Source organism: Phaseolus vulgaris, chromosome 11 (assembly GCF_051622355.1).
Source record: "Phaseolus vulgaris cultivar YP4 chromosome 11, ASM5162235v1, whole genome shotgun sequence".
Taxonomy (NCBI): Eukaryota; Viridiplantae; Streptophyta; class Magnoliopsida; order Fabales; family Fabaceae; genus Phaseolus; species Phaseolus vulgaris.
In genome coordinates this window covers 48929733-48956948 of record NC_143508.1, presented here as the reverse complement: position 1 = coordinate 48956948, position 27216 = coordinate 48929733, and the positions used below count along the sequence as shown (strand labels likewise).

The window sequence follows — 27216 nt, the reverse complement described above, 5'->3', positions numbered from 1 at the left end:
CACTAAGTACAATTGTTCAGAATTATTGTCTTTCACATGACATATAACATAGATAAAATAATTTTGACATCAAATTTTAAATGATAATATGTATAAAGAAAAATTACATATACTTTATTTGTGATAAATGTAAAAACTGAAAAATAAAACCATAAATAATCAAATTACCTAACTTACTCATTATTAAAGTCAAATTTAAAAAAGAAAACCATAAATAAATCTATTTTATTTCTCCCTTGTTTTTTTTGTTCCTATTTGTTTTCTCTCTGTTTCACTTTAAATTTTCCCCAATTGATAAATTCTAATGTTTTATTTTTACATTTTTATGTGAAACAAAGATGCAACACATATCCCTTTAAAATGGAGAAAGCACTATATCAATAATTTGCATATATTTCATTTGGAAACTTAATGTGTACTGTCTTGTCTCAAAAGGTTGAGTGAATGGTAAAAAATAAATAAATAATATTAAATTAATTATTGTATCAAAACTCACAAAATAGGCCCAAATGTGCAGGTGTGTGTTTAATAATTATTATGTACAAAAAGAAAAGACTCAAAGAGGTTCTGAGCCCAATAAGAGAGCATTACAAATAGATGGTCAACCCAAGAGGTAAGTAGAGTGAATTTATCTGATGATTAACTGATACCAATTTTGATTTTGGCATCGGAGCACCTTGCAGGTACACACCCCCCGTGAGAGGAGACCGAGATCGAAAACCGAGAGATCCCGTTAATCTAGCCCAAAGAAGCGAGAGTCCTCAAATCATCCAAGCCCAAAATAGAAGAGTATCAAACCTAAAGTCGAAAACCCAGACCGAGATCTCGGATAAAAAAAGAAGACCGAGAAATTAATCAATCAAGAAAGAAAAAGTTTGATTATAGGCCCTTCCAAGAAAATAATACAAACATTATTTAAATATCACATGATATCTTATATCTTTTTAAGGGTTTGTAACTAAAAAAAACTTTAAGAAAGAAGCCATGACTCCAAATGATTAATGTTGCTAAATGCATTAAGACTACATGGAGGAATCAAGGGAGTAATTGTTAATGTATGTGTAAATGAGAATGAAAAATGGCAATTATACCATTATATATTTACACTACAAGAAAATTATCAAATTACAATTAATTTTAGAGACCAATATAATTAGTTATTATTAGATTAAATTAGAAACTATTTTAGATACTAAAAAAATTAGTGGCATCTAAAGTAATTTTTATTACTATTAAAAATTTATAAAGTATTTTTTAAATTGGTATCTAACCATTAGTTACCAAGGTTTTATCTACTAATATTTTAAATTCTAAATTACTTTCTAAAAGACTAATTGAGACCAATTTAGAGGCTAAAATATTAGTAGGTAAAACCTTAGTAGCTAATTTAGATACCAATCTAGAAACCATTTTATAATTTTTTATTAATAATAGAAACCATTTTAGATACTAATAATTTTCCCGTCTCTAAAATAGTATCTAATTTACTTAATATAGTGACTAATTATTTTTAGTTTCTAAATTTAGTTGTCATAAAATAGTATCAAATTAGTTAATATAGTGACTAATTCTTTTTTATTTCTAAATTTAGTTGTTATTTAATGAATTTTTTGTAGTGTAATTTTAATGGTATAATTAATAGTTTTAGCAAAAATAAATTTAAATACTTTTTATAAGATCAAGTGGTTAATATTAATTACAAATATAGATTGATATAATTAAAAATTAATATCATGTCCTTAAATATGTAACCATATAAAACATTTTTTGCAATTAAAAAAAATCTTATTATAGATTCGATTTCCAATTTTGTATATATGAAAAAACATACAAACATTTTTGGGAGATACTTCCTTCAATGGATTTTCAAGTTTTAAGTCACTAAACTTCACAGTACCCTAAAGTTTATCTAAAAAATTGTTAATATTAATTATCACACATTTTACACTTTTTCCCTCAATAATCTGTTAAATATAAACGTCAGTATATATATGCATCAAATTTATAGACTAGTTTATGTGAATTTTAATTAGTTTATATATATTTATTTGTTCAATTTATATGCAACTCATATTTTCTAATTAAGGATTGTTTCGATAAGAAGACTTCAATATATAAAAATTAGTTTATATTAAATTAAAAAATTTATATAACACTACGAAAAAATCATGAAATAGAAATCAATTTTAAAGAAAAAAAATAATTAATTGTCATAGTGACTAAATTAAAGATCATTTTGGAGACTAAAAAAAAATTGATTTCTAAATTAGTTTCTATTATTGTTAAATAGTTTCTAAATTAGTATTTAATTAGCTACCAAGGTTTTAACTACCAATTATTTAGATTCTAAATTTGATAACAAAAACCTTGGTTGCTAATTTTTTTTTATTTTTTTTTATCAACAATAAAAAATCAATAAATGGGAACCACTTCAGGGGTGGTCCAACCCTTTTACAAACACACATACAATTTAACTCCTAACTCGACACCCAAAATCGCCGGTCAAAAGACCAACCAAACCAAGCGCTAACTAGCTTTACCGAATCAGCCGTATACAGGCCAAAGGATCCAGAACCCAACAGGGATAGGAAAAATAAACTTCGCGGGACTTTGCAGCAATCCAAGACCACACCTTTACTTGTGCTGAGGCAAAAACTTCTAACACATTCGTCACTCCTCCATTAAAGACGACTGAGTTCCTATGCTTCCAAATTTCACTTACAATTCCAACCCAAATTTAAAAACTAATTAATTAGATACCAATTTAAAAACTATTTAACAATAATAGAAACTAATTTAGAAACCAAAAATATTTTTAATCTCTAAAATGATCTCTAATTTACTCACGGTAATAACTAATTACTTTTAATTTCTAAAATTAGTTTTTATTTCATGATTTTCATGTATAAATATCTTAAATTTTTTAATAAGGTCACTGTATTATTTTATTTTCTTTATTAAAACTTTTTTTTGGAGAAGTTTCACTAAACTAGACTTTTTAAAGAGATTAGTATTATCTGCATGGCTTTTTGATAAGCAAGGAAAGTACGAAGATTCACTTTTTAAAGTGCTTTTATAAAAAATCATAAAACGTAGGTTCGGTTTAGGGTTTTGTGTGCTATAGGGCATGTTTGCTTTTGTTTAACGCATCTTTGTGGCCTACAAATGAATATATTCCTTCAATTGAATATATTCCTTTTCAATGTAAACTTCAAGGTCCCAAAGCATTTTTTTTTTTAATTTTTCTAACAAATAAAAACATGGTATGCTAGAAAAAAAAACATGTGTTTATTTATGGTGTTATTTTCTTTTGAGCAATTAAGGGTGTTACTATTAAAACTTTTGTTATGTTTAAATAAACATAATTATTCCATAGAATGAGATTTTATTTTATATTCTAAAATATATATTTTGTTCTTATCGATTGACTTGTTCGTCGGTTAACTCTGATGACAAACTCTAGTTCTATCTGTCTCTTCACGAATCCGTCATATCCCTTGCATGGAACGTAGTTCCGTTGATACAGAGGGACCCTAGCTGTTGATTGCACTCCAACGATCAAGTCACTAAAGGGTTTGCTAGAATTTAAGAAGTATTCAGTTTCAGTCTTAAAAACAACGTACATTTACCTGAGGTCTCAAGCCCCTTTTATAGCTTACCTCTTATAACAATTTTCTATCACGAGAATCTAATATCAACTAAAAGCATACTCAACATACTCAACAAGAGAAATACATTCTGTTCAGGGGCGCCTTCTCTCAAGGTGCTACAACAGAAGAGAATCTTATCTCTAAGGAATGCATGAAATAATAACAGAATAACCACCAGGGCACCAACTTATGCGCCAACATCAGGGGCACTCAGACTCCTTGCGCACTAAGCACACCCCTAGGTCCACAAATATCCTTTGTTAACTGTCTTGTCTGTCTTGCCTTTACGTACAAAAAGGTTGCCTTAATTATACCAAACGGATTTACTTGTTCAACAGGAGCCCAATCTCATGACCCATTATACTGGTCCAACAGTCGAGCTGACCTGCCTGCGCAATGCACCAAGATCCGACCAGCACTGAGTCCTAAGCGCTCTAGTCCAGTACATATTTTAAATGGATAAACAATAAATTAGTTTATGAAATTAAAGAAAAACTACATAAGTTCTTATTTATTATTATTTTTAATTCTTAAATATATGCTACACTTAGGGACAGTTTGGTAGACGAAAAAATTTAGTCTCATCAGATCTGAGTTTGAGAAACGCATTTTCCATATTTTGTTTACATTCTAAAATTTAACATTATCAGAAGACAATATTTTTCAGGAATATCTTTTTATTAAGTTTCTCATGAAGAACAATGGAAATCTAACTTTCTGAATTGAAATAATTTTTTTAATAAAAATGCTAAGCTATTCTTATAAAAATATTTAGTATAACTGCTCTTTAATTTTTAGAAACGAACATATCTAAGTATTTTCAAGAATATTTTATACTAATTAAATAGAATTTAATTATACTTACCAATCATAATTTCCACATTATTGAAATCATGATTATGAAAAAAATTATCTTATACAAAATGTCTCCTTACAAATTTTAGAATAATATTATTGGTGAATTATACTTTTGTTAAGCATTAAAATAATTATTTAATTATTATTTATTCATGTTAAAGTTTATTTATTTATTTATAAGTTAAGTTATAAAGAGTATAAGCAATGAGAAAGTAAATATGAATATTGAAAAAGAAATGAGAGTTAATGTTGAAACATTGATGGAGTGTTTTGGAATATAAAGGGGACTTCAAAAGCCACTTTTATTTCTTAGCCATTGGCTCGAGAATTTCTTTTGGTATGGTAAAAAATCTTACATTACTTAGAAATTGGAGTAAAAGGTAACTTATATATACCATCCTCCCTAAATCTCTTAAAACATCCTCCCTAAATCTCTTAAAACTTTTTTAAAAGCGAAATCATGATGAAACATTAAGTTCTAAAATTGACAATATCTCATATATGATGTTTAACCCTAAAAAAATTTCGGTATACTTGGGTTTGTAACTTTATTTTACAAACTTGAAGTCAAACATTGGTGTCACATATAAAAACAAATAAAGGGTTCTAGTCACTCCTGCCCCTTAGTCCTTGACTTAGGAATTTATTCATGTATGCTTAAAAGTCTTACATTACTTAAGAATTAAGGCCAATGATAGTTTATAAAGATCATTCTTTCTTAACCCATTGCTTTGTATTTTAAGAACAAAATCGTAGGGAAAGTATTGAACTCCAAAATAAACAATATCTTAAATATACTAATTGACTCCCATGATTTTATCTTAACACACTTGAGATTGGAATATTATCCTATGACTTGATGTCAGCTTAGAATTTTCTTTAAACTTTAGAAAACTTTATTTCAAATTTCGTAAGTTTTAATTTTTCAAAAAATCGCGAGGGTTGAAGCTTCGAATTGAATTAACTTATGTTTCAAGAAATTGAATTTATCTTTTTGTTTCTTTCTCCAAACCCAAATGCTATTTTTTTTCAAATCATTAATTAATTGGTATTTTCTTAATTCATAAAGTCAATGTATCAATTTTGACTTTAAAAGAGTATGTCAGTTTAGTTTCGTCATTTTGGGACATGTAACATGACAATGAAAGGAGAATATCGCTATCAAAGAGATGTAGAAGATCTTACTATTTTCTTTTTCTTAAGGTTGCCATATTTCTTTTAATAAAAGATCAGTGGAAGATTTTTTTTAAAAATGGGAGAAGTGTGGGAGACCTCCAAATCAAAACAATGAAGCAGAGTAATGGTTTGGTTATGTTAGGTTTAAATGTGTAAGAAATGAAGGAGAAATGGAGAAACAACTTGATAATATTGTGATTGGGAACTCTAAAATGCTAGTAAATATCTCAAAACAAAATAGGGAGTATGGAAATCAAGATCAAAGGTATTTAGTTAAACAACTCCATAAGGAGAGGGACGATCAAACACATAACAAACATTTTCAACACCTATCTCACAATCTCGTTAGCTATGCCCGCACACACAATCAACATGTTGGAGGTATGTCATATGCAACAAAAAAGAGAAATCAAGTAACTTAATAGAAACATGAAACAGGATTAAGTTCTTTGGTACGTAATCAAGGAGATTTACATCCAACGAGTCACGACTCAACCCATATAAGAGACCTAAAGTCACCTCTAACATAAAACTTTAAGGTAATTAGTTTATAAGTCTTTTTCTTATATATTGCTTATCTCACTCATCTCTAATTAATGTGGGACTCTCAACTTCACACTTAAATTATGCACAAATACTAATGTGGAAGATAAGAAATATTTGTTTGAAACTTAGGTGGGAAGGACATCAAACCCATTGATGTTTGATAAAATTCACTTGGAAAGGATCAAAGGAGACATTGATAGAAATAATGGTATCTCTTTCATATTTAGGGAATGATTTGGTCTTAATCTCAGAAGGAAAACTTTTTCATGTGGTGAATTCTCCTTGCACCTATCCTTTGGGATCCATAAAAAAGATGTCATGTTCTATTTTCATTTATTTCCTTAATCCATTTGATATTTCTTTCTATTACTTGTTTTTGTTTACATATTGTATTTCTGGAGTTAAAATTATAAACTAACCATGGGAGATGCCTCCTCCATTATTTCTTGTTCTTCCTTGTAGTTTTTCTTCTCTAACACTTCTTAAGTTGATCGAGATTCTCTCATCCTTGTAAGGAATACATCAAATAGTGTCCACAACCTACTCCAGATGTGCCATGCATTGAATTCCTTATGTTTATTATATCTAAGGAGAAGAAACACTAAGGCACTATCTTCTTACTACAATATTGTTTCTTCCATCACCTTACTGCCCCAACTTGGGAACTGGTGTTTATCAGTGCTTTATATATCCTAAATAATTTCATTATCTATTAGATGTAGCCTTCAAAGCCATGAGTTGGCTACGAGGGCTTCAAAGATTGCAAGAACATATTGCAAGGAAAAATTAATTTTATCACTTCTCACTTTCACAGTGAATTAATTATTGGATGTATTTTAAAATAAAGGTCTTGATTTAAAATATTTCAAAATTGTGAGAATTAAATATTAACAATTATAACTAAAACTAAAACTGTACATAAAATATACGTACATCAAAAGCTAAAACAAAATAAGTCGGGTTTTTTGAAGTATGAGCTCGTAACAAAAAAAACTAGGAATTATATAAACCAACTACCACCAATCATAATAAATATGCACATATTGTTGAACTACTTATTATCCGAAATTAGTTGTTGAAAGACTTATTATCCAAGGTTATTTTTTCTAAGATTTTAAAATAAATTTTTGAAACTTTAGAAAACTTATTTGTAATGTAAAGTTACACTTTCAAAATTTTAGAGAATTTAGTTATAAAATATATTAAAACTATATAGTTTTTAATTATTTATTTATAAATAGATTTAGTTACATTTATTTATTAGTTTGAAAAAATATGTTGTGTTTTATTGAGGTTATACAATAAATCTTTGGAATTTAACGAAAGTTAAAAAAAACTCCATTATTTTGCTAAGAGTTTAGAATAAACCTTTAAAATTTAACAAAGGTTAAACAAACCTCCATGATTTTACTGAGATTTTAGAATAAACCTTTAGAACTTAACGAAGGTTAAAAAAAACCTCCATTATTTTGTGGAGGTTTTAAAATAAACTTTTGGAATTTAACGAAGGTTAAAAAAACCTATGATATTTTGTTGGGGTTTTAAAATAAACCTTTGAAATTTAACAAAGGTTAAAAAAACTTCATTGTGTTTTGTTGAGGTTTTAGAATAACCTTTGGAACTTAACAAAGGTTACAAAATCTCCTTTAATTAAATCAATTCCTATGATTATATTAACCTTTATTAAAATCATTTTTTTTCTTGTAGTGAGATAGGACACGTTTAAACGAGACATGCTCACTTAAATGATCTTCTTCCCTAGGAGAGAGAATTAACTCTTAGTTTACCTCATTCAAGCTACAAATCAATGCTTTACTAGTATAAAATGTTGCTTGGGGTTGATAATTATTTGGAAGAAAGACTATTGATTGAGCTTTTCCTTACTTGAGCGTCCAAACAATAATTTGAATGACTAAACTCTTGGAGGAAAGATAATTAATTTGGCTTCTTCCTCAATTGAACATCCAAATGAGCATTTGAGCACCCAAAATTTTAGAGAAGAGAAAATCAATTTAACATCTTTCTCGCTCAATCTATCACCTCAACAACAAAATGAATGATTAATAATGTTCTACCATAACATTAATGGCTACCGCTTGAATCTCATTCAAGATGTATTTTTGTTGCTTGAGTGGCATAACTTAAAATGTAAGCATAATTTATTTCCAATTGAATTTAGACAAATTTTCTTTTATTTTCCAAACATTTCTTCCCTGATATAATTCAAAATATATTTGTCTCAATTAAATTGGATTCAAATACTTAAATCATTCATTAACAACATATAAAGTTTCAATACTAACTAATCATTCTTACCAAACAATTACATCATATAAGAATTATATAACCATATTTGCTCCTCAATACAAACACATGTACAAATCAATATCCAAAAGACAATATTTTTTATACTCGAATCTCATCAATACAACTCCAACTGTTCTTGTATACGGGCTGAGACAGTAACGATAACCGGTTGAACAATTGATTATTCCTCTTCGGTCATCCTTCACTTTTTCCTTCTTTCACTCCTAAGTCTCAAGTTTTGACTCTCGGTGGTCGGGAGTGTACCTACAAAAGGTACATTGGTGTAGAAAGGCAAAACGAGTGAGACTATTTTAAATTTATAAGGGTGGTTGTATAGCCGCATTTGATCAGCACGCACTAGTAAATCGAAGAGATAAGAGTGCGGCTATATAGCCACACTTGTAAATACCATTTATAAGTGCAGTTATTTCTTATAGTCGCACTTATATATGCCAAAACATTAAAAAAAATTCAAAAAATTTAAAAAATTTAAAACATCGTCAATCTTGTGTGAAGGCAACGTTGATGAAGAGTGGCACGGGAGCGCCAACAACGGCGACAACAGCGGAAGTGTCGGCGGATAGGGAAGCAGCGATAGAGCAAACTAAAAAATCCACAAGAACCCACGAAGGCAATGAAAGAGTACTAAGCAATGCAAGAAACCAAACAATGTAAGAAAAACGAAAAAGATTTATACATGAAGAGTGGCACGGGAGCGCCAACAACGACGACGACGGATAGGGAAGCAACGACGGAGCAACGAATGCCAGCCAATGAAATAGTGTTTCAAGACCACTAATGCAAGGAAAAAAACATATATAAGAAAAACGAAAACATCTATGCATATATTTATGAAGATGAAGAGGAAGAAAGAGAGCTCAAGAAACTTACATTGGCATAAATGGAATGCAAATGCAGTAGAAGGAGATGAACTCAGAGCGCAAACGCGAATCGAAAGCAAAGACAAAAAGAAAGTATGAAATTGTGTGTGGCGCGCTTCAAAAATTTAGGGTAAAAAAGGATTTACGAATGCGGTTAAAGGTAAAACCGCATTCGTAAATCAAAACGCTTTGATTTACAAGTGCGATTATACAAATAGCCGCATTTGTAAATCAAGCGCTTTGATTTACAAGTGTGGCTATACAAATAGCCGCATTCGTAAATCAAAATAATTTCAAAAATGTCACCGCGTTTTTTACGAAAGCGGGTAGCACAAAAGCCGCACTAAATAAAGAGTACCATTTTCTTCTTTTTGCACTAGTGGTATTCTGATGCTCAAGTAAGTGTTCGATTTAGATGTGTAATGAGTACATATCCTTGCTTTGTCTAATGTGCTTATTTATATAGTTTGTTATAGATTATATTATTGATGAGTTATATTTAATGTGTAGAAACGTAAGAATAGACAACCTCAATGCATCAAGATTTCAAATTTAACTTTCTTATCAAACTCAAATATTTCAGGATATCCTTTTATTCTAACAAAACTATACATAACAATACAAGATACACCAATTCACCAAATTACCTAACCTAGAGTTTATAATTCATCTCAATTATTTATGACTTTGTTAACTTCTTATTTACACTTGCTTCTTCAAACCACTCACACTACAAACAAATATGTCATTACAAACTTAGATTAATCAATATTTCTTTTCTTTTTTTCAATAATACTACGCATACATATAAAAATCCAACCCCGTGCACAATAAGGCAAAGATCTCAAAATTTTAGGAAAAATGAAGACCGTCTCATAAAAACTTTGATTAGTTAAACAAATATTATTTTTAAATGTCTCAAATCAAATCTGAGACGATTATTTATCTAAGAATTTTATGAAAAAAAGTCAAAGAAAATAAGCTTTTGAAAGATAAAACTTTTAAATAAGTAAAAAATTTATTTTATTTTATAATATATATATTCTTAACTTTAGAATAGTAAAATATTCTTTCTTTATGTTTTAAATCCTTAAGTTTAAACTTAAAAAATATTAATATATATTTAGAGATGAAATTAATAATAAGTAAACAATCATAAAAAACTATTTTTTAAAAATTTTAAATACCCCTTTTATTCCGTTTTCATTATAAGACACATTTTAAAAGAAATATTATTTTTGACAACACATTTTATATTATTTTTATACATCTTTATTTTTTTTTTAGTTCTATAAAATATTATGAGTATTTGAGTTATGTATTAGTACACACCAAAAATGAGAATTTAAAGATGTCAAGTTTAGTTTATTTTAATACATTGATAATATTTATAAAAAAATCCTAAATTATTTTTTTTTTCATTGCTAAAAGTGTTGTTTATTTAAGGACAATAATATTTTGTTTACTTTTAGAGAGAGAATAGTAGAATTTGAAGATTTGAAATGTTGAGGAATGGAAGAAATGATATATAATAAAATATGAATTTTATTACATTGAAGTTTGCCTTCTGGAAGATTTGAAAAACCAAAATTAGAAAGAAAAAGAAGAAAAAAAAGATTGAATTAATTTTTTTTTGACACAATAGCCCATAACATGAGCAGTTGAATTGAATGGAAGAAAGCGTGTGAATTTGTTTGTTTATATGTATATTTGTATTTCTTTGACTGGTCTTTGCTCTCTCTCTCTCCTTTCTCTGTTCTTTCTTTGAAGAGAGAGAGAAGGAGAGAGAGAAAGGGTCACCGGCCACCCCCGCCAAACGTACCCTCCTCGCTTCTTCCTTCTACGATAAAAGTCAATTTTCCTCACCACCTGCCCAACCGGTAACCGGTCCCGTTCGTCCACTATGCGATTATATTGACCCCTTTTTTTTTTCTCTCTCAAATTTCAATCTTCAATTGTTGATTTCTTCATCTCTGGCCTTAATTCTCATCTGGGTATACGAGTTTTCGGAAAAGGTTTAGTTTTTTTATTGAATAGGATTTTGGCCATGTCTTCGTCCACCGCTGGAGGTGCTGGATCCAATGATTCCAATGCTGCCAGGAGACAAAGCAAGAGACCCAAGTGTAATTATTCTCTTATGGGTTGTCATTTTTTTTTTGGCTTTTTGGTTTGATTTTGGTGGGTTTTCTTGTGTTTGTCGCTTGAGTTTTTGGATTTTTTTTTTTCTATAAGGGAGGGTTGATGGTTTTGTTGAGGCTATTTTCTCAAAGGAGGATGGAGTTTTTCTCTTGAGACCCTTTTTATTAGACTTTGTTAAGCAAGCATTACCCCTTTTTTAATTTTTTTGTAAGGAAATGTTTTTGACATGGATTTTTGTTGTTGAGCTAGTTGAGGATCATTTTTTTTTTTGTAAGTTAGATGGCTTGTTTTGATTCAACAAACTATTGCGTTTGTGTTCTTTGTTGTTTCTAATTGCACAGAACTTTGGTGACTTAAGTTCTTTGAAATTCTTCAAGTTAGACAGTATGCTTTGATTTATCAACAATTGTGTGTGTTCGGTTTGTTTGTTTTAAAGAATTGCTTTTGACATTTGTTGAGCTAGTTGAAGAGTTTTATTGTTGAGCTAAATGAGGAAGTTATACATCATGTTTTGATTTATCAACAATTGTGCCTGTGTCCTTTGTTGCTTCTACTAACTTGAACATTATTTTTCCTCCCAGACTCAAAGTTTACACAACAAGAACTACCAGCGTGCAAGCCTATTCTAACACCTCGAGCAGTAGGTTTTCCTGTTTGGATATGTTGTCAGTGATTTTCTTCATGTTTTTAGAAGTCATGATTTACATGGTGTATTACTTTTCCATGCAGGTTATTTCAGCATTCTTGATTGTCACCATTGTGTTCATTCCCATCGGAGTTGCTTCGTTGATTGCTTCGCATGATGTATGCTTGAGTGCAATACTTTTTGAACTTTGCTTACCAGTTCTGTATATTATAATTTATAAGTACTGCCGAGTGCTGATTTTGATTATATGATTATATCTATCAGGTTGTTGAAATTATTGATAGGTATGACTCGCAGTGCATTCCGTCAAATGTAACAGACAAGGTGTCATACATTCAGACTCCTGGAGAAAAGCCATGCAACAGGGAGCTACATGTAAGTTTTCTTGATGCTGATTTCTCTTATTGATGTTTAACCATTATTTTTATATTAACTCTTCTCCCATAATTGATGAATTGTGGATTTCAAATTTTGATGGTTGCTTCATTTGTTTGTTTTTTAATACAATTGATCTTGTGAATAGGTGGACAAACATATGAAGTCTCCTATCTATGTGTACTACCAGCTTGACAACTTTTACCAGAATCATCGGCGGTATATACTCCCTTTTATTTCTTGTGAAGTACACAATTCTATCATCACTTTGAATTTCGTGATTACCAGCCAATGAGAATTTTATTGTTATTTAATAAGGATTCAAGTATTCAACAATGATTTATGGTTGGCTGCAAAATATCTTACACAATCCTCTCTTTCATGTGCATGTTGCTAACGAAAGTTGTTGAGTTGCACTATACTTCAGATTTGGTGTCATGCTCTCCTGTTAGTCTGCCACAATTTTACAATGAAAGTAGAGAAATAACTAGTTTGACATCTGGCATGAAATTCATTTAAAAGCTATCATGTATAATGCAAAAAATATTTTAACAAATAATAATTGTAAATCTTTGAGTTGTAAGCTATGACTCTTCTTTAACTTGAAGAAGTTTAGAGAATTACATCAGATATTAAAGTTTAAGAGGCAATGATATGAAATTATGAACTTCTTTATTTTTCATGCATTCATCTTATATTCTGAATGGTCTATCACCTCTATGTCTTCAGTGACTGGTTCCTACAATAATTCAGTTTCAAAGTTTGTTTGATTAATAGTGGAATCTAATACAGATAGTTCTTTTTTATAATTATTATAAATGTTATTTGGTAATTTAGGTATGTTAAAAGCCGAAATGATGAGCAGCTGAGGGATTCTAAAAATGAAAACTCAACAAGTGGTTGTGATCCTGAGAATCAGGCAAATGGAATGCCAATTGTACCCTGTGGTCTTATAGCTTGGAGCTTGTTCAACGATACATACAGCTTCTCACGCAACAGCGTTAATTTGACTGTGAACAAGACAGAAATCTCATGGAAAAGTGATAGGGATCACAAATTTGGAAGTGATGTTTTTCCTAAAAATTTCCAAAATGGTTCTTTAGTAGGCGGTGGTCATCTCGATGAACACACACCTGTAAGTCGTTCTTTGAACTCAAATTTTGATTGGAAAAAGCATCTATGTGTATAATTCTTGTTTTTCATAAAGCCCAAAATAGTAAATAGAGGTTGTTTGATATGTGCAGCAGTCTTTTGTAAGCCCATGTTCAAATATATATATATATATATATATATATATATATATATTTATGCTTGCAACTTTTGGTTTAATGTTGTTTTGTTGCTACTTAATTATACTTCAGGCTGTCTAATAGTAATGATTGGTACGCATAATGTGTGCACACATAGGTTTTGTATTCTTTTGATCTTTATGTTTTTCTTACTAAAGTTGTTCTCTAAACCACTTTTTGACTTTAAGAACTGAAACTACCAATATAGTTATCATGCTAAAGTTTGGAATAGAAATATCTGGTTTACTATTTGAGTTGAATGTAACTGGCTGAAACAACTCAGATAATCAAACCGAAGACAGGAAAATTAATATGTCTTCTGTAAATTCCCAAAGTGTGGAAGCATATATACAATTGAACAACCCGTCATGTTGTTATTGTGGCAAGGATTGAGCTATTGACCGATTTCTGTATTCAGAATTCCTATTGGGCATGTCATTTTCGATAGTCCAATGTCCTTGTCCAAATCTAATAAAGTTGTTGAATTTCTAATTATATATGAGAGTAGAGTCCGAGAGTGGATATGATACTGTAATTCTAGACACCTTTTGGTATGAACAAATTTTCCTATCCAAGTTTTGAGACCTTTGATGCTCCCAATTTTTATTGATTCCTGACATTGAATAGACAAATGATGATGAATCAGCTGGTGAACAAAATGGCATGTCGAGTTGTGCACTGAAATGACTATCTTCTGTATGGTAGTAAATTAGTAATGGTCCATTCTGCACCATGTCCGATTCAATCATTTGTGTTACTTGTGCTGAGGCTAATCTTGAAATAGTTCAGTCAGTCATTGTGTTTTCTCACCTTTTTATAATTTCCAATCTATTTCATTGTTCATCTTGTGATTGTCTTGCCATTCTCTATTTGCTTGCATCAATGAGAAAAGTTGCTCACTTTTTGAATGTTTATGCAACAGTTGAGTCAGCAAGAGGATCTTATTGTTTGGATGCGGACTGCAGCTTTGCCAACTTTTAGGAAGTTGTATGGAAGGATTGAGGTGGATTTGCAGAAAGGAGATGTCATACAAGTGGATTTGGAAAATAACTACAACACATACAGTTTTAATGGCAAGAAGAAGCTTGTTCTGTCTACTACTTCCTGGCTCGGTGGGAAGAATGACTTCCTTGGCATTGCTTATCTAACTGTTGGAGGATTGAGCTTCTTTCTGTCCATGGCCTTTACTGTTGTATATCTTGTCAAGCCAAGGTAATGAAATCCCCTACTGCTTTCTACGTTAGTAGTCTCTTAGGACTCTAGTCTGGACATGGCATAGCATAGTGCTCTTTCTTATTTTTATATTAAGAAGTTTAAGTTTAAATCAACCTCACAAAACCGGCTTGTCGGCTTGTAAGGTGAGGTTTGTTCTACTTATATACTGTAAATCGGCTATATTTATAGTCAATGTAGAATCTCTAACATAAAATATGTATTTGACCAGAAATGGTGTTCAATGCCCTTGATGTCAAACTTAAGTTCTCCCATACCAGGACTTTTTCATTTGCTAACTATTGATCATTACCCCATTAATCAATTTGATTAGAAGCTACATATTGTGTTTCAAGTGTATTGCAAATTAATTGTGTAGTTCATTATGAGAGAGTTTTCATCTGGCATGTAAAGATGGAACAGATGAAAAGAAAATGGCATTATTTTTTACTAGAAACTTGTATGTATAAATGGCAAAAGCCAAAATATCAGGAGTACATGATGCATGTTGTTTCCCTTCTAATATACTCAACTCTATATCCATTGAAATTGCTAAGTGGTTTCTTGTTTTGTCTGAAGTTCATATGTTTCAACAGCCATGCACATTGGTAGTTGTGAATATAATTAGCTCCTAATATGATCATTGTCTCTTTCTTTAGGCAACTTGGAGATCCCTCTTATCTGTCATGGAATAGGAACCCTGGAGGGCAATGAGCAAAGAAACAAATTGTGCATGATCTTCACAGATTTACACGCTTGTGCATTATACAAACTACAGTGGCGGTTGTAATTTTGTACATCATCAATATTCACACATGCTAATAAGAATAACCAATCAGATGTTAGGTGTTGTTATTATCCCCTACCCCACAAAAATTCTTTTATTGCCTTTCGGTTTTCTGCCTCAGAATCTGAATATCTTGTATTTTATGATGAATAGTGTTCAATATATGAGCTAGTTACTTTCATACAATTTCAGAGACATAGGAAAGTTCCTGCTAACTATACCTTTTGGCCTTTTTCTGGAGTGAAAAAACTGATTGTTTTGTTTAAACGTGTAGGACTCATTCTTCAATGATGTGATGTTAATCTGTGCTCAAAGATTGATGTTAAAATGAAAATGAATAAATAATAAACATTAAGAAACAATTAGAAGAGACAACTACTCTTTTTTGTAGAACTGAAGTTTCTTTGTTAATTTTGTTGTATCCTAACCCTTGCCATGGTATCTTTGTTTAGATGTAATATTGATTATAATGTTCATTGTATTTTCATACATCTAATAGTTATCATAATAATGGGAAAAAAATTGGTTGTAATTATTTTAACATTTTCATGTAATAATTCTCATGTTAATAATTCCAGTGATAAAGATTGGTATTGATTATTAAGATGAAACTTCAAAATTTAATTAAATATATATATATATATACTTAAAATATTGCATCTAATTTTTGTTAAAATATTATAACAACTAAGTGATATTAATGATAATTGTTAAGTTAATGTGTACAAGAAAATTGATTAACCTACAATTTTTAATTTAAAGATTTTAGGGAAATAGAAATTAAGAATCATTAAATTGTAAATGATAATAGTAATAACCTAAGAAATGCTATCAAACGTATAGACATTAAAAAAAATCACACATTCCCAACAACCCCTAATGGAGAGAATAAGGGATCTCCTCTTTCCCACCCCCACTAATGAGATCTTACCAAAACTCTTCTAATTTTGAAATTTTATATTACATATACTATTAATATTGTAGTAGGACATCATGTTGAATTTTCTCTCTAAGAGGTCCATTTATTGAAATTTACAATTATTATTTTAAATTTTTGGTATTTTGAGAATTACTATTTATGTGTGCAATACTATTGCCAACTCAAGAATTAAGAATGATAATACTAATTTTGAAGTGTTTTTTTGTTGATTTAAATTTTTTATCAAATTCAATAATTCAACCTAATCTAATTATAATTGAATCAAATTGCTGAATAACGGTGAACTCAATTTTACCATGGCTAACATTTTTGGTTTGTGAAATTTGACATGATACTACAAAGCAATCCCAATATTTTAAAATCTATTTAGACAATTTTTTCATAAAAATTTCTATAAGAGAAATTAAAAGGAATAGAATAAACTTCTTTATAAATTAAAGTTCATTTGTACACAAGTTAAAAAATATAAACTTAAAAAATTATAAGAGAAATTTATAAATTAGTTTAATTCATAAATTAATTTTAACTTGCAGAAAAAAATCATTTTATTTTTACTTACCTTTTCCTTTAAGAGTCTTGGAAAAAAGTCTTATACAAATAGAACCTTGGTCCAAAACACTTCATATTCAATCTAGACAAGATTTTATTTTTCATGAAAAATACACTCTAAAACCAACTTCACAAGTAGATTTTATCTTTTTGTTTTCGAAATTAAAAATTTAGGTAAGTTAAATCCCTGAAACTTACCAAAGATCAAAGAAAGTATGTTTCAAAACTCAACATTTTCAAATTATCCACCAACAAGATCCTCACAAAAAGCTACTCACATTTTCGTGAGATAAAGTTTAATTCTTACTAACTAGATCAACCTTTAATGGCTTCAAACATAGATATACCCTGCAATAAAAAAAAATCCTTTCAACTCAAGACTTCTCTTGCAATGAAATATTTGGAGACATCTTTGAGATAGCATCAATGTTCAGAAGGTTTCATTCTGATTTTCATCCCTTGTTCTTGTAAAACTGTGGCTAACCATTTCACATTTCATGCTTAAGGCAAAAAAAAGCAAACAAGAGGGGCTTTCAACATCAATGATAAAATTCAGTATGACAGTAACAAAGACAAACATATCACCATTTTTCTTTTTTCTTTCTACTGATGTTGAAAGCATATGTTTTCACTGATTCTGGTGTGAGGATATTTTGCAGAGTTGCATTAAAATATATAACTAAATGGAAAAAACTTTAATGAATGAAATCACTTAAATGCATTACTCATGAAACACTCAAAAGAATGTTGGTTAGGTATGCTCCTTCAGGATATGATGGATCAATAGGATGATCACATGCTGCTCCAGACTGTCTGAGAACAGTGATTCTCCTGCCTGCCATAGATGCTGCACCCTAATAAAAACAAAGAACAGTAAAAGCAACTTCAGAGTTGAGAATGCAATTGGAACTAATGGATTCTTAGAGTTTTTGTAGAATTTGTTTACAAGTATATACATCCAAGGTTGCTTAACCATTTAAAAGAAATCAAGTTAAAATGAAGGTTCTTGAATGAGTAAAGAATTAACAAGTATTCTTTAATCCTATGTGATCCCAAAGCCACAAAAATTTCTCATCAAAATAAAACCATTAATCTGTTATAATTAATTACAGTCCAAATATGTTCATGCATTACTAAAAATGATGTGAAAATTATCTATTTTGTTCAAATAGTATAATTAAATCACTTTTAGTAGATTATGAAAAGGATGCCTAGTTATTTATTTCTATTAATTATATTTGTATTTTATTTTAACATCAAAACTTGTTGAAATGTTCATTTCTTTCACATTTTACATCAATTTTTCTTTCATAAACGGATAAATAAAATTTGCACAGTTTTTTTCATGGAAATGAAAATATGTGAACAAAAATTCTTTGAGGATACTAAAAACAAATAAATAAATATTTCATTTCAATATATATAATATTTTGTATTGTTATACTTCTTTTTTCTGTACAAATTATATCAAAGCACTTGAAGCATCTTGGAAAAACTTGCACAAAAATTTGTTATTCAACAATTTTTGAAAAATAAGTGATAATTAAATAAAGGGAAATTACATTTACATGATGCTAACATATCCTATAGTTTTAAAATAGACAATTATCTCCCTTATGTTTGTTATTAAATGACACTCATACTCCCTATAAGTTTTAAAAAGACATTAACTTCCCTCATGATTTTAATAAATAACATCCACCTCTCTTATGTCTTCATAAAGTGACTCCTTATTTTATTTATAAATAAATAAATCTTGTAGTTTTTTGTTTATAAAAAATTCTTTAATTATTATATTAAAACTTCAATTTTTTAATTTTAAAACTTTAATATTTAGTTTGCATAATTTTTTTTATTTAAGTTTTGGTCTGTATGATATTTTTAAATAAAATAAGAGAAGTGAGTGTCACTTTATTAAAAGTAGAAAAAAGGTGAGTATCATTTATTCAAAACATAGTAGAGGTGAATGTCTATTTAAAAACTAGAAAGAATGTTAATGTCATTTTATTACAAACATAAGAGAGGTGAGTGTTTATTTTAAAACTAAAGAGAATTTGAATGTTGTTTAGCATAACTTCATACAAGGGAGGTGCAATTTCTTCTAAAACAAAGACTGAACATTTTCTTTTATTATTGTTGATAAAACAAGAACATAAAATTAGGATTGTTAAACTCAGAGACCTTCAAAAATCATTTGAAAAACAAAAAGTCTTGGCTGATGAACTCAGGTTTTTTAGATCTAAAGCATATTAATTTACCTGAAGGATACGTAGGAATATCCCACTTTGTGTCACAGCTCCAGAACAGGAACATGTCATCAGAAGACCACCTCTTTTTGTTAGCTGCATGGCAAGCGAATTCAAATTCCTGTACATGCCAGATGCATTATGTAGAGCCTGTAAGGTGATAGAACATTCAAAGAGAGAAAACTCAGTGAGTTGAAGAAACAATGGTCCTGCCAATTGTAAAATTCTGGAGACAACACCAGCTCAAACAAGAATTTGCAAGAACTATTGTTTTCAGTTTCAAGTAATTTAAGTAAAGCACACAGTTTCCACAAGTACATGGTTTGAGATTTAATGACTGAAAAGCAAAACCATGGCTTAATCTTATCCTTGTTTCCAATCAAATATTCAACGTGGTAAGTATTTCTATGTGCATCACATATACAAGTACGAGTTCCCTTTGTTACTGTTTCAAAATCAACAACAAATGCAAATAGGTTCAAAATTGGAACCAAATAATCATTCAAAAGATTTGTTTTTCTTTGATTAAAAATAGTTCACCAAGACCAAGAGGAACAATAAATTAGAGATGTGATGATAAGGAATTCCCCCAAACAGCAAACAATATAATAAAAAAGAGAAACGTTTGTTGTATGAAGTTACAACAACGAATTAGAATCCAAAATCTTTCTGCTCACAACAAAGCCCTTCTGACTTTCAAAAGTAATACCACCAAACATTTCAATCAGACAAAAGGAGAGTATATGTATCTGTGATGAATCTGATGATTTCACAACAGAGCCTGTAATCACTAACTCTTAAACAGATCTATCTATCTATTTATCTATCAAACAAAACCTTTACAATGTTACTTTAAATCTGAAATAAAAATGTTCTTAAAATAGTTTACTTTACTCATTTATTCTTAATCAAGTATTATAGTAGAATTAATAAACTCTATTGTTCTTTTATAATATTTGTTTTCCAAACAGAGTGGGTTTAAACTTCAATCCTTTACTTGTAGCAAATCAGTAAACTGAAGACAAGCAATGCAAGTACCACTTAATATCGCTAGATTCATTATGAAATATATAAATAACATTTTTAAGATAGTTACATGTTTTGGGGAATAAAAAGGGTATTTAAGTAGCATTAGACCAACTTATGTGAAGATCTTCAAGAAAGTGTTACAAAGAAAGTTGTTGAGAATTTACAAAACTAACTATCAGAGTTGTTAGACCGTAGAAGAAACCCTATGGAAACACAAGATAAACTTACCAACAAAGATAACAGAATCACAGACACATACAAGTACAACCACAACAACCAATCTTATAATATTAGTTAATAACAGAATGTTAATGGAGATATTAGAAAATGAAAGAAAAAATAAACCAAAAACATAAACCATATCATAAACAAGCAATGAAGACCTCCATTACTGGGAACATAACCATTCGTTATATGCAAAAAGACATGTTACAAATTATCTTAAAGATTCATTTTGGTGAGAGTAGGATGTTTGCAATTTACAGACATTGGAAAGTAGGATTAACACACTCATTTGCATCCACAAGCATTTCATTCAATAAACCCAACTCAAGATTAAACTAAAACTAATTAGCATCGCTTTGACCTCTAACCCTCTTCCTTAGTCACCTAAAACCCAAGTGTAAAATTATGGTGTAACATAACAATATGTATGCTGTCATAATTGATACCTTTTTTGTTGGTGCCAGTTTAGGAGGATCAATGATGACAATATCCCAAGATTCATTTCTCAAGAGAGCACCCTTCATAAATTCAGTTGCATCTTCCTTCAAAAAGGATATTCTTTCAGGATCAATGCTGTTGAGTAGAACATTTTCTTTAGCAAGCTCCAAAGCTAGCAGTGATGTGTCAATACCTAACAAAATTGTTGACATAATCAGTCTTGTTAAATCAGATCAGTAGCCACAATATAATACTGATCAAATAAACTATCACTGTATATATTTGTTTCCTGCAAAGACTTTTTAGAAGATTATTATGATATAAAAAGAAAATTCTCCATTGCTACTGATGAATGTCAAATCTACTTTTGAAGACTAGTAGTATTTCAAGCCAGGGAAAAGAAATTCACCTACTTTAAAAAAAATCCTATCAGCAGTGATACAGAATAGTTCTTAGGTTATTATGACTTATTGGGGTGAGCCTATGTATAGTATAGGGAGACAAACAATACAGAGTCAGTCATTCCCACTCTTAACTTTTCATTCCCATTCTTAATCTTCTTCTCTAACAAACAGGATGAGTCACAGCTGATATACAAATGATCTGCAGGCAATTGGATGACTGAAAGCCTTTCAGAACAATGGTCCATAATAGTGGTAGAATCTTGCTTGATTAATATTAATAAGTTTAACTGTTAAAATTTACCAATAAATGTTATAAGTTTAGTTCCAAATTTGCATTCGAGTTACTTAACATCACTAGCTCAATGATAGTAAGGTGTATGCATACTTCCTTTCCAAATTTCAAGCATAAGACAGTAAAACAGCCAAAGTATCAACAGCATTATAATGTCAATCATAAGCAAAGATACTTGCTAGAAAAAAATGAGAACCAACAACATATAACATACCAGTGACATTTAAAGCACCTCCACGCACAGCATTTAGAGCAAAACCGCCACTATAGCAGCAAAGATCAAGAACCTTTAGACCATCTGAAATTCTTAATATAAACTGCCGATTTTCACGCTGATCTGCATAGAATCCTGTCTTCTGGCCCTTAAGTGAAATTGTGTATACAATTCCATTTTCCACAATCTGACAGATGGGAACAACATGCCCCAAAATCAGAAAAGCAGTAAATTTCTTATCCATAGTACAACACCCCCCCCCCCCCCCCCCCCCTCTCCTGCATCCCATCTCACAGTGACACAAAGAAAGAAAAGATTTTAAGTGAACTGAATATGCAGGTCATATTTTTCAGATCCTTAGTTATGGACAAATATACAATTGATGCGCATAACACAAGAATAACAAAACACATAAGAATATATTATGTTCACTCAATACAGAAATTCCAGGGTGTGTTTTCGCCCTTCAGTAAAAACATCACAGTTTCCATTTAACAAGTTCTGTTCAATTACATCTTCATTAGATATATACATGTTATAAAGTCCATTCAGTGGTTCTTCAAACTTTGTGATTAACCTTATGGAGCACTTATTATTTATTGTGGCTAATTATCTTGTGTCACAAATCAATTTGATGACTCCGAAGAAATCTGTGAAGAAAATAGTAAGGCTGTTGTCTATGCAGACTACCTGTTCCTTTACTAAGATCAAACTCAGGCTTAGCCTTTCTCATACAAAACAATGTATACCCTGCCCACAAGGTTTGCATTGTTGATGAACAATTGCATACCTTTGTTCTTTCCGGACATGTAGATGAATGCATTTCTTTTAAATCAGATTCATTCACCCCATCTTCCTTCAAAATATCAACAGACGGCCTCCAATTTATATGATTGATATAATTGATTTTCCTGAGGCATGCCTCTATCTCTGATTTGTATTTCTCAACCCAAGCAGCAGATGATGCTACTACAGCTACATCTCCAAAGACATCAATTATCAAACCTGATAATCTGTAGGGAACAGTCAAACCCAATTCAAAATCATGCAATCTTTTTTATTAGACCTAATTTGCATTTGAAGCTGTAAGGATAGAAATTCAAATAAAAAGAGATATGAATCTGGCAAAATATGTACCACATATTAATACCATGTACTGTTGGTACTTGGTAGAACTATGCATAACTACATTATTGTTAACAACATCCCAAGAAAAAGTGTTGAAAATAAAGATAAATATCATGTATTTATTGCATAGCAATTCTATAGAGATATATTATCTGATATAGAGGGAAATGAGTATTCTCATTATGTGTAATTAATATAACTAGCCTATATAAATCAACTCCACATCATTCAAACACGTGGTCTCAGCACTATTTGTCTCAGTTTTCTTTCCCATTTAACAAAATCAAGAAGATAAAATACATTAAATTATAAAGTGATGAGTAGCCATAATGGTAAATGTAAGCATGCTATGCTATGTGTATTATTAAAGAAAATCATGAAATGAAGTTTAACATATAGCATACTTAACTCTAATAATCCAAGTTAGATGAGAATCACTCACACCCAGAGGCTCCACCAAAAACACACCCAATGACTCCCTGCCATTTCCCCAAATTTCCCTCCCCTTTATCTTTGCCACTCTAACCATTTCCCCCTCCTTCAAATCCATCTTCTGACTCATTTAAATGAGCAGCTGATAGGGTACATTAAAGTTGAGAATTTGAAATATAAAAAAGAAAAGTTCAAACCTTCATCTCTCACCTGTCACCCTCACTGTTGATTAGACGGTATGCATTTGTGTGGACTGATGGAAGACCCAACCTTCTACGCACTTCAACAGCTGCATCAATTCTTGTTTCAATCAGTTTCTCCATATTCAGTGCACAATTTGAATCGCTGTTTCATCAAAAATTAATGATCAGAGGTCAGGTGATGTCAATGGAAAAGCAATTTTACGAATTATTCTGTTATTTAGGAATTATTGCAATTCTTACTAAAATTTAGGAAAATATATTTAGGTAAATATTATCATGTTAAGATTTTTTATTTGATCAGAATTTCATAGCTTAGGCAAATCACGTTTTGGCTATGTTATTAGAACTTATCTAGAACTTTATTATCTATGGGTTTGTAAGATCCAATTGCAATGTATAGGAGTTGAGTCCAATATTGCAAATCTGGCATTCTATTGTGGGGTTTGAGCTCTCTAATCACAATAGTTAGCTTTTCTGGTGTGGTTTCCCCAAGGAACTTCTTATCAATTAGTATTAGAGTTACTTTTTGTATCTAAGAAAGGGCAACAAAGGAGGGTTTTTATTAGGAAGTGAGTTTAAATTTAACTCATCTTCACAAAACCGGCTTGAAAGGTGGGGATTGTCCTCCTATAAATTAGTGAATTGTTCCACAAAGAGTATTCAAGTGTTTGACTCTTCCCCTTTAACAGTAATCTTTGAAGGGTGAGTTCCTCGAGTGTTTTGATAATTATCAATCAATATCAAAGCCTTTTCCACCATGTCTCATATCTGCAAATGAGTGCAGTAGCTGGTGACGCATGCACTACAATGGTCAACCAGGACTAGTCAAAGGGCTAGTGTACAGCCAACTTGCATGAGCACCAAGGCTGCAGAGCATAGTGGAATATTAGAATCCAAGTGCAAGGTATAGGACTTGAGTCCTACACTGAAAGAGTAAGATTTTAATGTGGGGCTTCTAATTCTAAACCTTGGACTCTCCAATTACAACAGCAAGCTTTTGTGGTTTTGTTCTCCCAAGGTTCTTATCAGAGTTCTTTGTACCCTTTAGATTCTTATCTTGGTTTTATCAAGGTAGCCCCTTGCCAAGAAACACACTACATACACACACACATATATATAATATACAAACCTGGTAGCTTCATCTTGAAGCTGCATGAGCCGAACACAGAACATAGAAACCGAGTTGTACAAGCCCCATCCAATTGGTTTCTCAGTCCCATCTGCTACAAGAACAACATCTCCAGTCTTAGGAGGTGGCCGCCCAATTATTCTATCAACAGCTCCACTGTACACCATTGGGTTGCCATCCTTAAAGATTTGTGTCTTCCCCTTTTTCAGTACAACCTTTGCAACACCTACCAAACCCAAACTATTCATAAAATAATTCAGTGAGTTTAAAAGAATATGACTTTCCCATTTATGACTGTTGAACTAATCCATAGCACCTCCTGCTTTCTCTGTAAAACATTATAAATCCATAATCATTCCTTAAAAAAGTTACAGATTTTCCTTAAAAAAGTTACATTTTTTAGCCCATAAATATGAGTACAAAACTCTCTGTAACTGCATGAACAACATTTGCCCATAATTTCCCGCAACTTCGATTTACAAAAACTACAACTTAAAACCCCCATTCAGGTACCCTTCTCTTCAACAAGCATTTTAATTTGAAAAAGTTGGTAAATTTAACTAGTGAACCACTCCATACCCAACATCGCAAAAATCTCACTCTCTCACTGAGGAACATAAAAACCCAAATACATGCATAACACGCGAAGATAGAGAGAGAGAAAAATGACACCTTTTGGTTGATGGAGAGCAATTTGTTGAAGGGTGGCTGTGGAAGCTGGTAGAGAACAAACAGAGAGTGACTTCATCAGCAACGTTGGAAGCTGCTTCATTTCTTCTTCCGAGTTCTTCTCCAGCGATTGGTTAGTATGCAAGAAAATAAGAACACTCAACAATTATATTTTATTTAAAAATAAAACAATTAAATATATTATTTATTATATATTAGAATTATATTGTGAAAAGAAAAACTGATAATAAAATTAAATATTTTTATCATTGTATTTAGAATATGGATAGTTATTCTTTTTAATATAAGTGGAGTCCTTTTTTCATTATCTATTAGTTTTTTTTTCATTTTATTTTTTCTTTTATTGTGTTTATTTAACATTTGTATTTTTTTATTGGTGTTTTTATGAATTTATATTATAATATTCAAAATAAAATAGCAAAATAAATTACTTATACTGAATAGAAATTCTAGTTAAATATTGTTAACATAAACACGTGTAGTTTCACGTATATTTATCCACATTTCTATTAAAACAATATACTTAAAAAAAAATTGAGAGATTATGATTTTATTGTTATATATATAAATATTATGTCATTATGTATTTTACTACTGTTTTGATTTAATAAAAAGTGAAATATCCAAAATAGTTACAAAATGTTATAACAAAAGTACATATCATAGACATTTTAACTTTGGTGGTGTATAATTTGGATATGTGAGGCCTTGGGTAATAAGTAAAACGTAAAAAGATACTATTTTAGCAAGATAAAAATAAAGGATGGAAGATATAAAATAAAAAATGAAAATAGATGGTTTGGTAAGTACAAATAAGTAAAAATATTTTAAAAAATGTAAACCACAAATCTAACTATTTTATTGAAAAATACTCTCTAAAAAATATATAACTATAGACAAATTTATATTTATATACATATAATATGACCACTCTTTTTTTCTCTTTTTACAGTTGTTAGTTTTATAAGAATTATAAAAATAAAAATAATAAGAATTTTTAATTTTAGGTATAATCACATTTTTTTGTCGTATTTATATTTAGGTTAATATTCAATTTAGGAAAGTAGTTTAAAGAAAATCATTTTGGTTCTAAGATTTTTTAAGAAGTATGTAATTTAGTCTTTTTGGCTAAATTTTCATCAAGGGCGTTAATTGCTAATGATGTGGCAACTGCGAGTGGCATTGTTATTATATACTCATGTATCCATGTCAAAGTCTCGTCATCACCTTCAACCCTAAACTCTAAACCTTTTTTTCTACTATTTCTCTCCTAACTCTAACCAACTTTCTCCGATCACTCTCGCAACAATGATTTCATCTTTATCATTTATAATATCCTGCATCACAGTCAAACAAAAATTTCTCCTCTTCTTTTAACCCTCAAATCCTTCTTTCAAATTCACGCTTTTATTTTCCTCTTTCTTCAATCCT

General features: G+C 30.2%; 2 protein-coding genes across 4 annotated transcripts; one reads left to right on the top strand and one right to left on the bottom strand.

Annotated features, from left to right (window-relative positions):
- The first annotated feature begins 11066 nt into the window (after nucleotides 1–11066).
- Nucleotides 11067–16052, top strand: LOC137830080 (LEM3 (ligand-effect modulator 3) family protein / CDC50 family protein). The gene is made up of 8 exons (XM_090297000.1): nucleotides 11067–11541; nucleotides 12139–12197; nucleotides 12287–12361; nucleotides 12468–12578; nucleotides 12727–12797; nucleotides 13416–13713; nucleotides 14790–15079; nucleotides 15739–16052. The coding sequence occupies exons 1-8, from the start codon at nucleotides 11466–11468 to the stop codon at nucleotides 15791–15793; spliced, it is 1035 nt and encodes a 344-aa protein (XP_090153126.1). The 5' UTR covers nucleotides 11067–11465; the 3' UTR covers nucleotides 15794–16052.
- A 1510-nt stretch (nucleotides 16053–17562) lies between these two features.
- On the bottom strand, nucleotides 17563–25920 carry LOC137830062 (S-adenosyl-L-methionine-dependent methyltransferases superfamily protein). Of its 3 annotated transcripts, none has more exons than XM_068637162.2 (9): nucleotides 25768–25920; nucleotides 25096–25321; nucleotides 23974–24108; nucleotides 22994–23216; nucleotides 22204–22390; nucleotides 21302–21486; nucleotides 19614–19751; nucleotides 18081–18209; nucleotides 17563–17703 (listed from the first exon to the last, which is right to left on the bottom strand). In XM_068637162.2, exons 1-8 carry the CDS (start codon nucleotides 25865–25867, stop codon nucleotides 18081–18083), a joined length of 1323 nt encoding a protein of 440 aa, XP_068493263.2. In that variant the 5' UTR covers nucleotides 25868–25920; the 3' UTR covers nucleotides 17563–17703. The 3 variants fall into 3 exon arrangements, with proteins under 3 accessions (XP_068493263.2, XP_068493291.2, XP_068493284.2); XM_068637190.2 differs by having other exon boundaries at nucleotides 25096–25335; nucleotides 25768–25907; XM_068637183.2 differs by lacking the exon at nucleotides 17563–17703 and having other exon boundaries at nucleotides 17897–18209; nucleotides 25096–25335; nucleotides 25768–25915.
- Between the last annotated feature and the right edge of the window lie 1296 nt (nucleotides 25921–27216).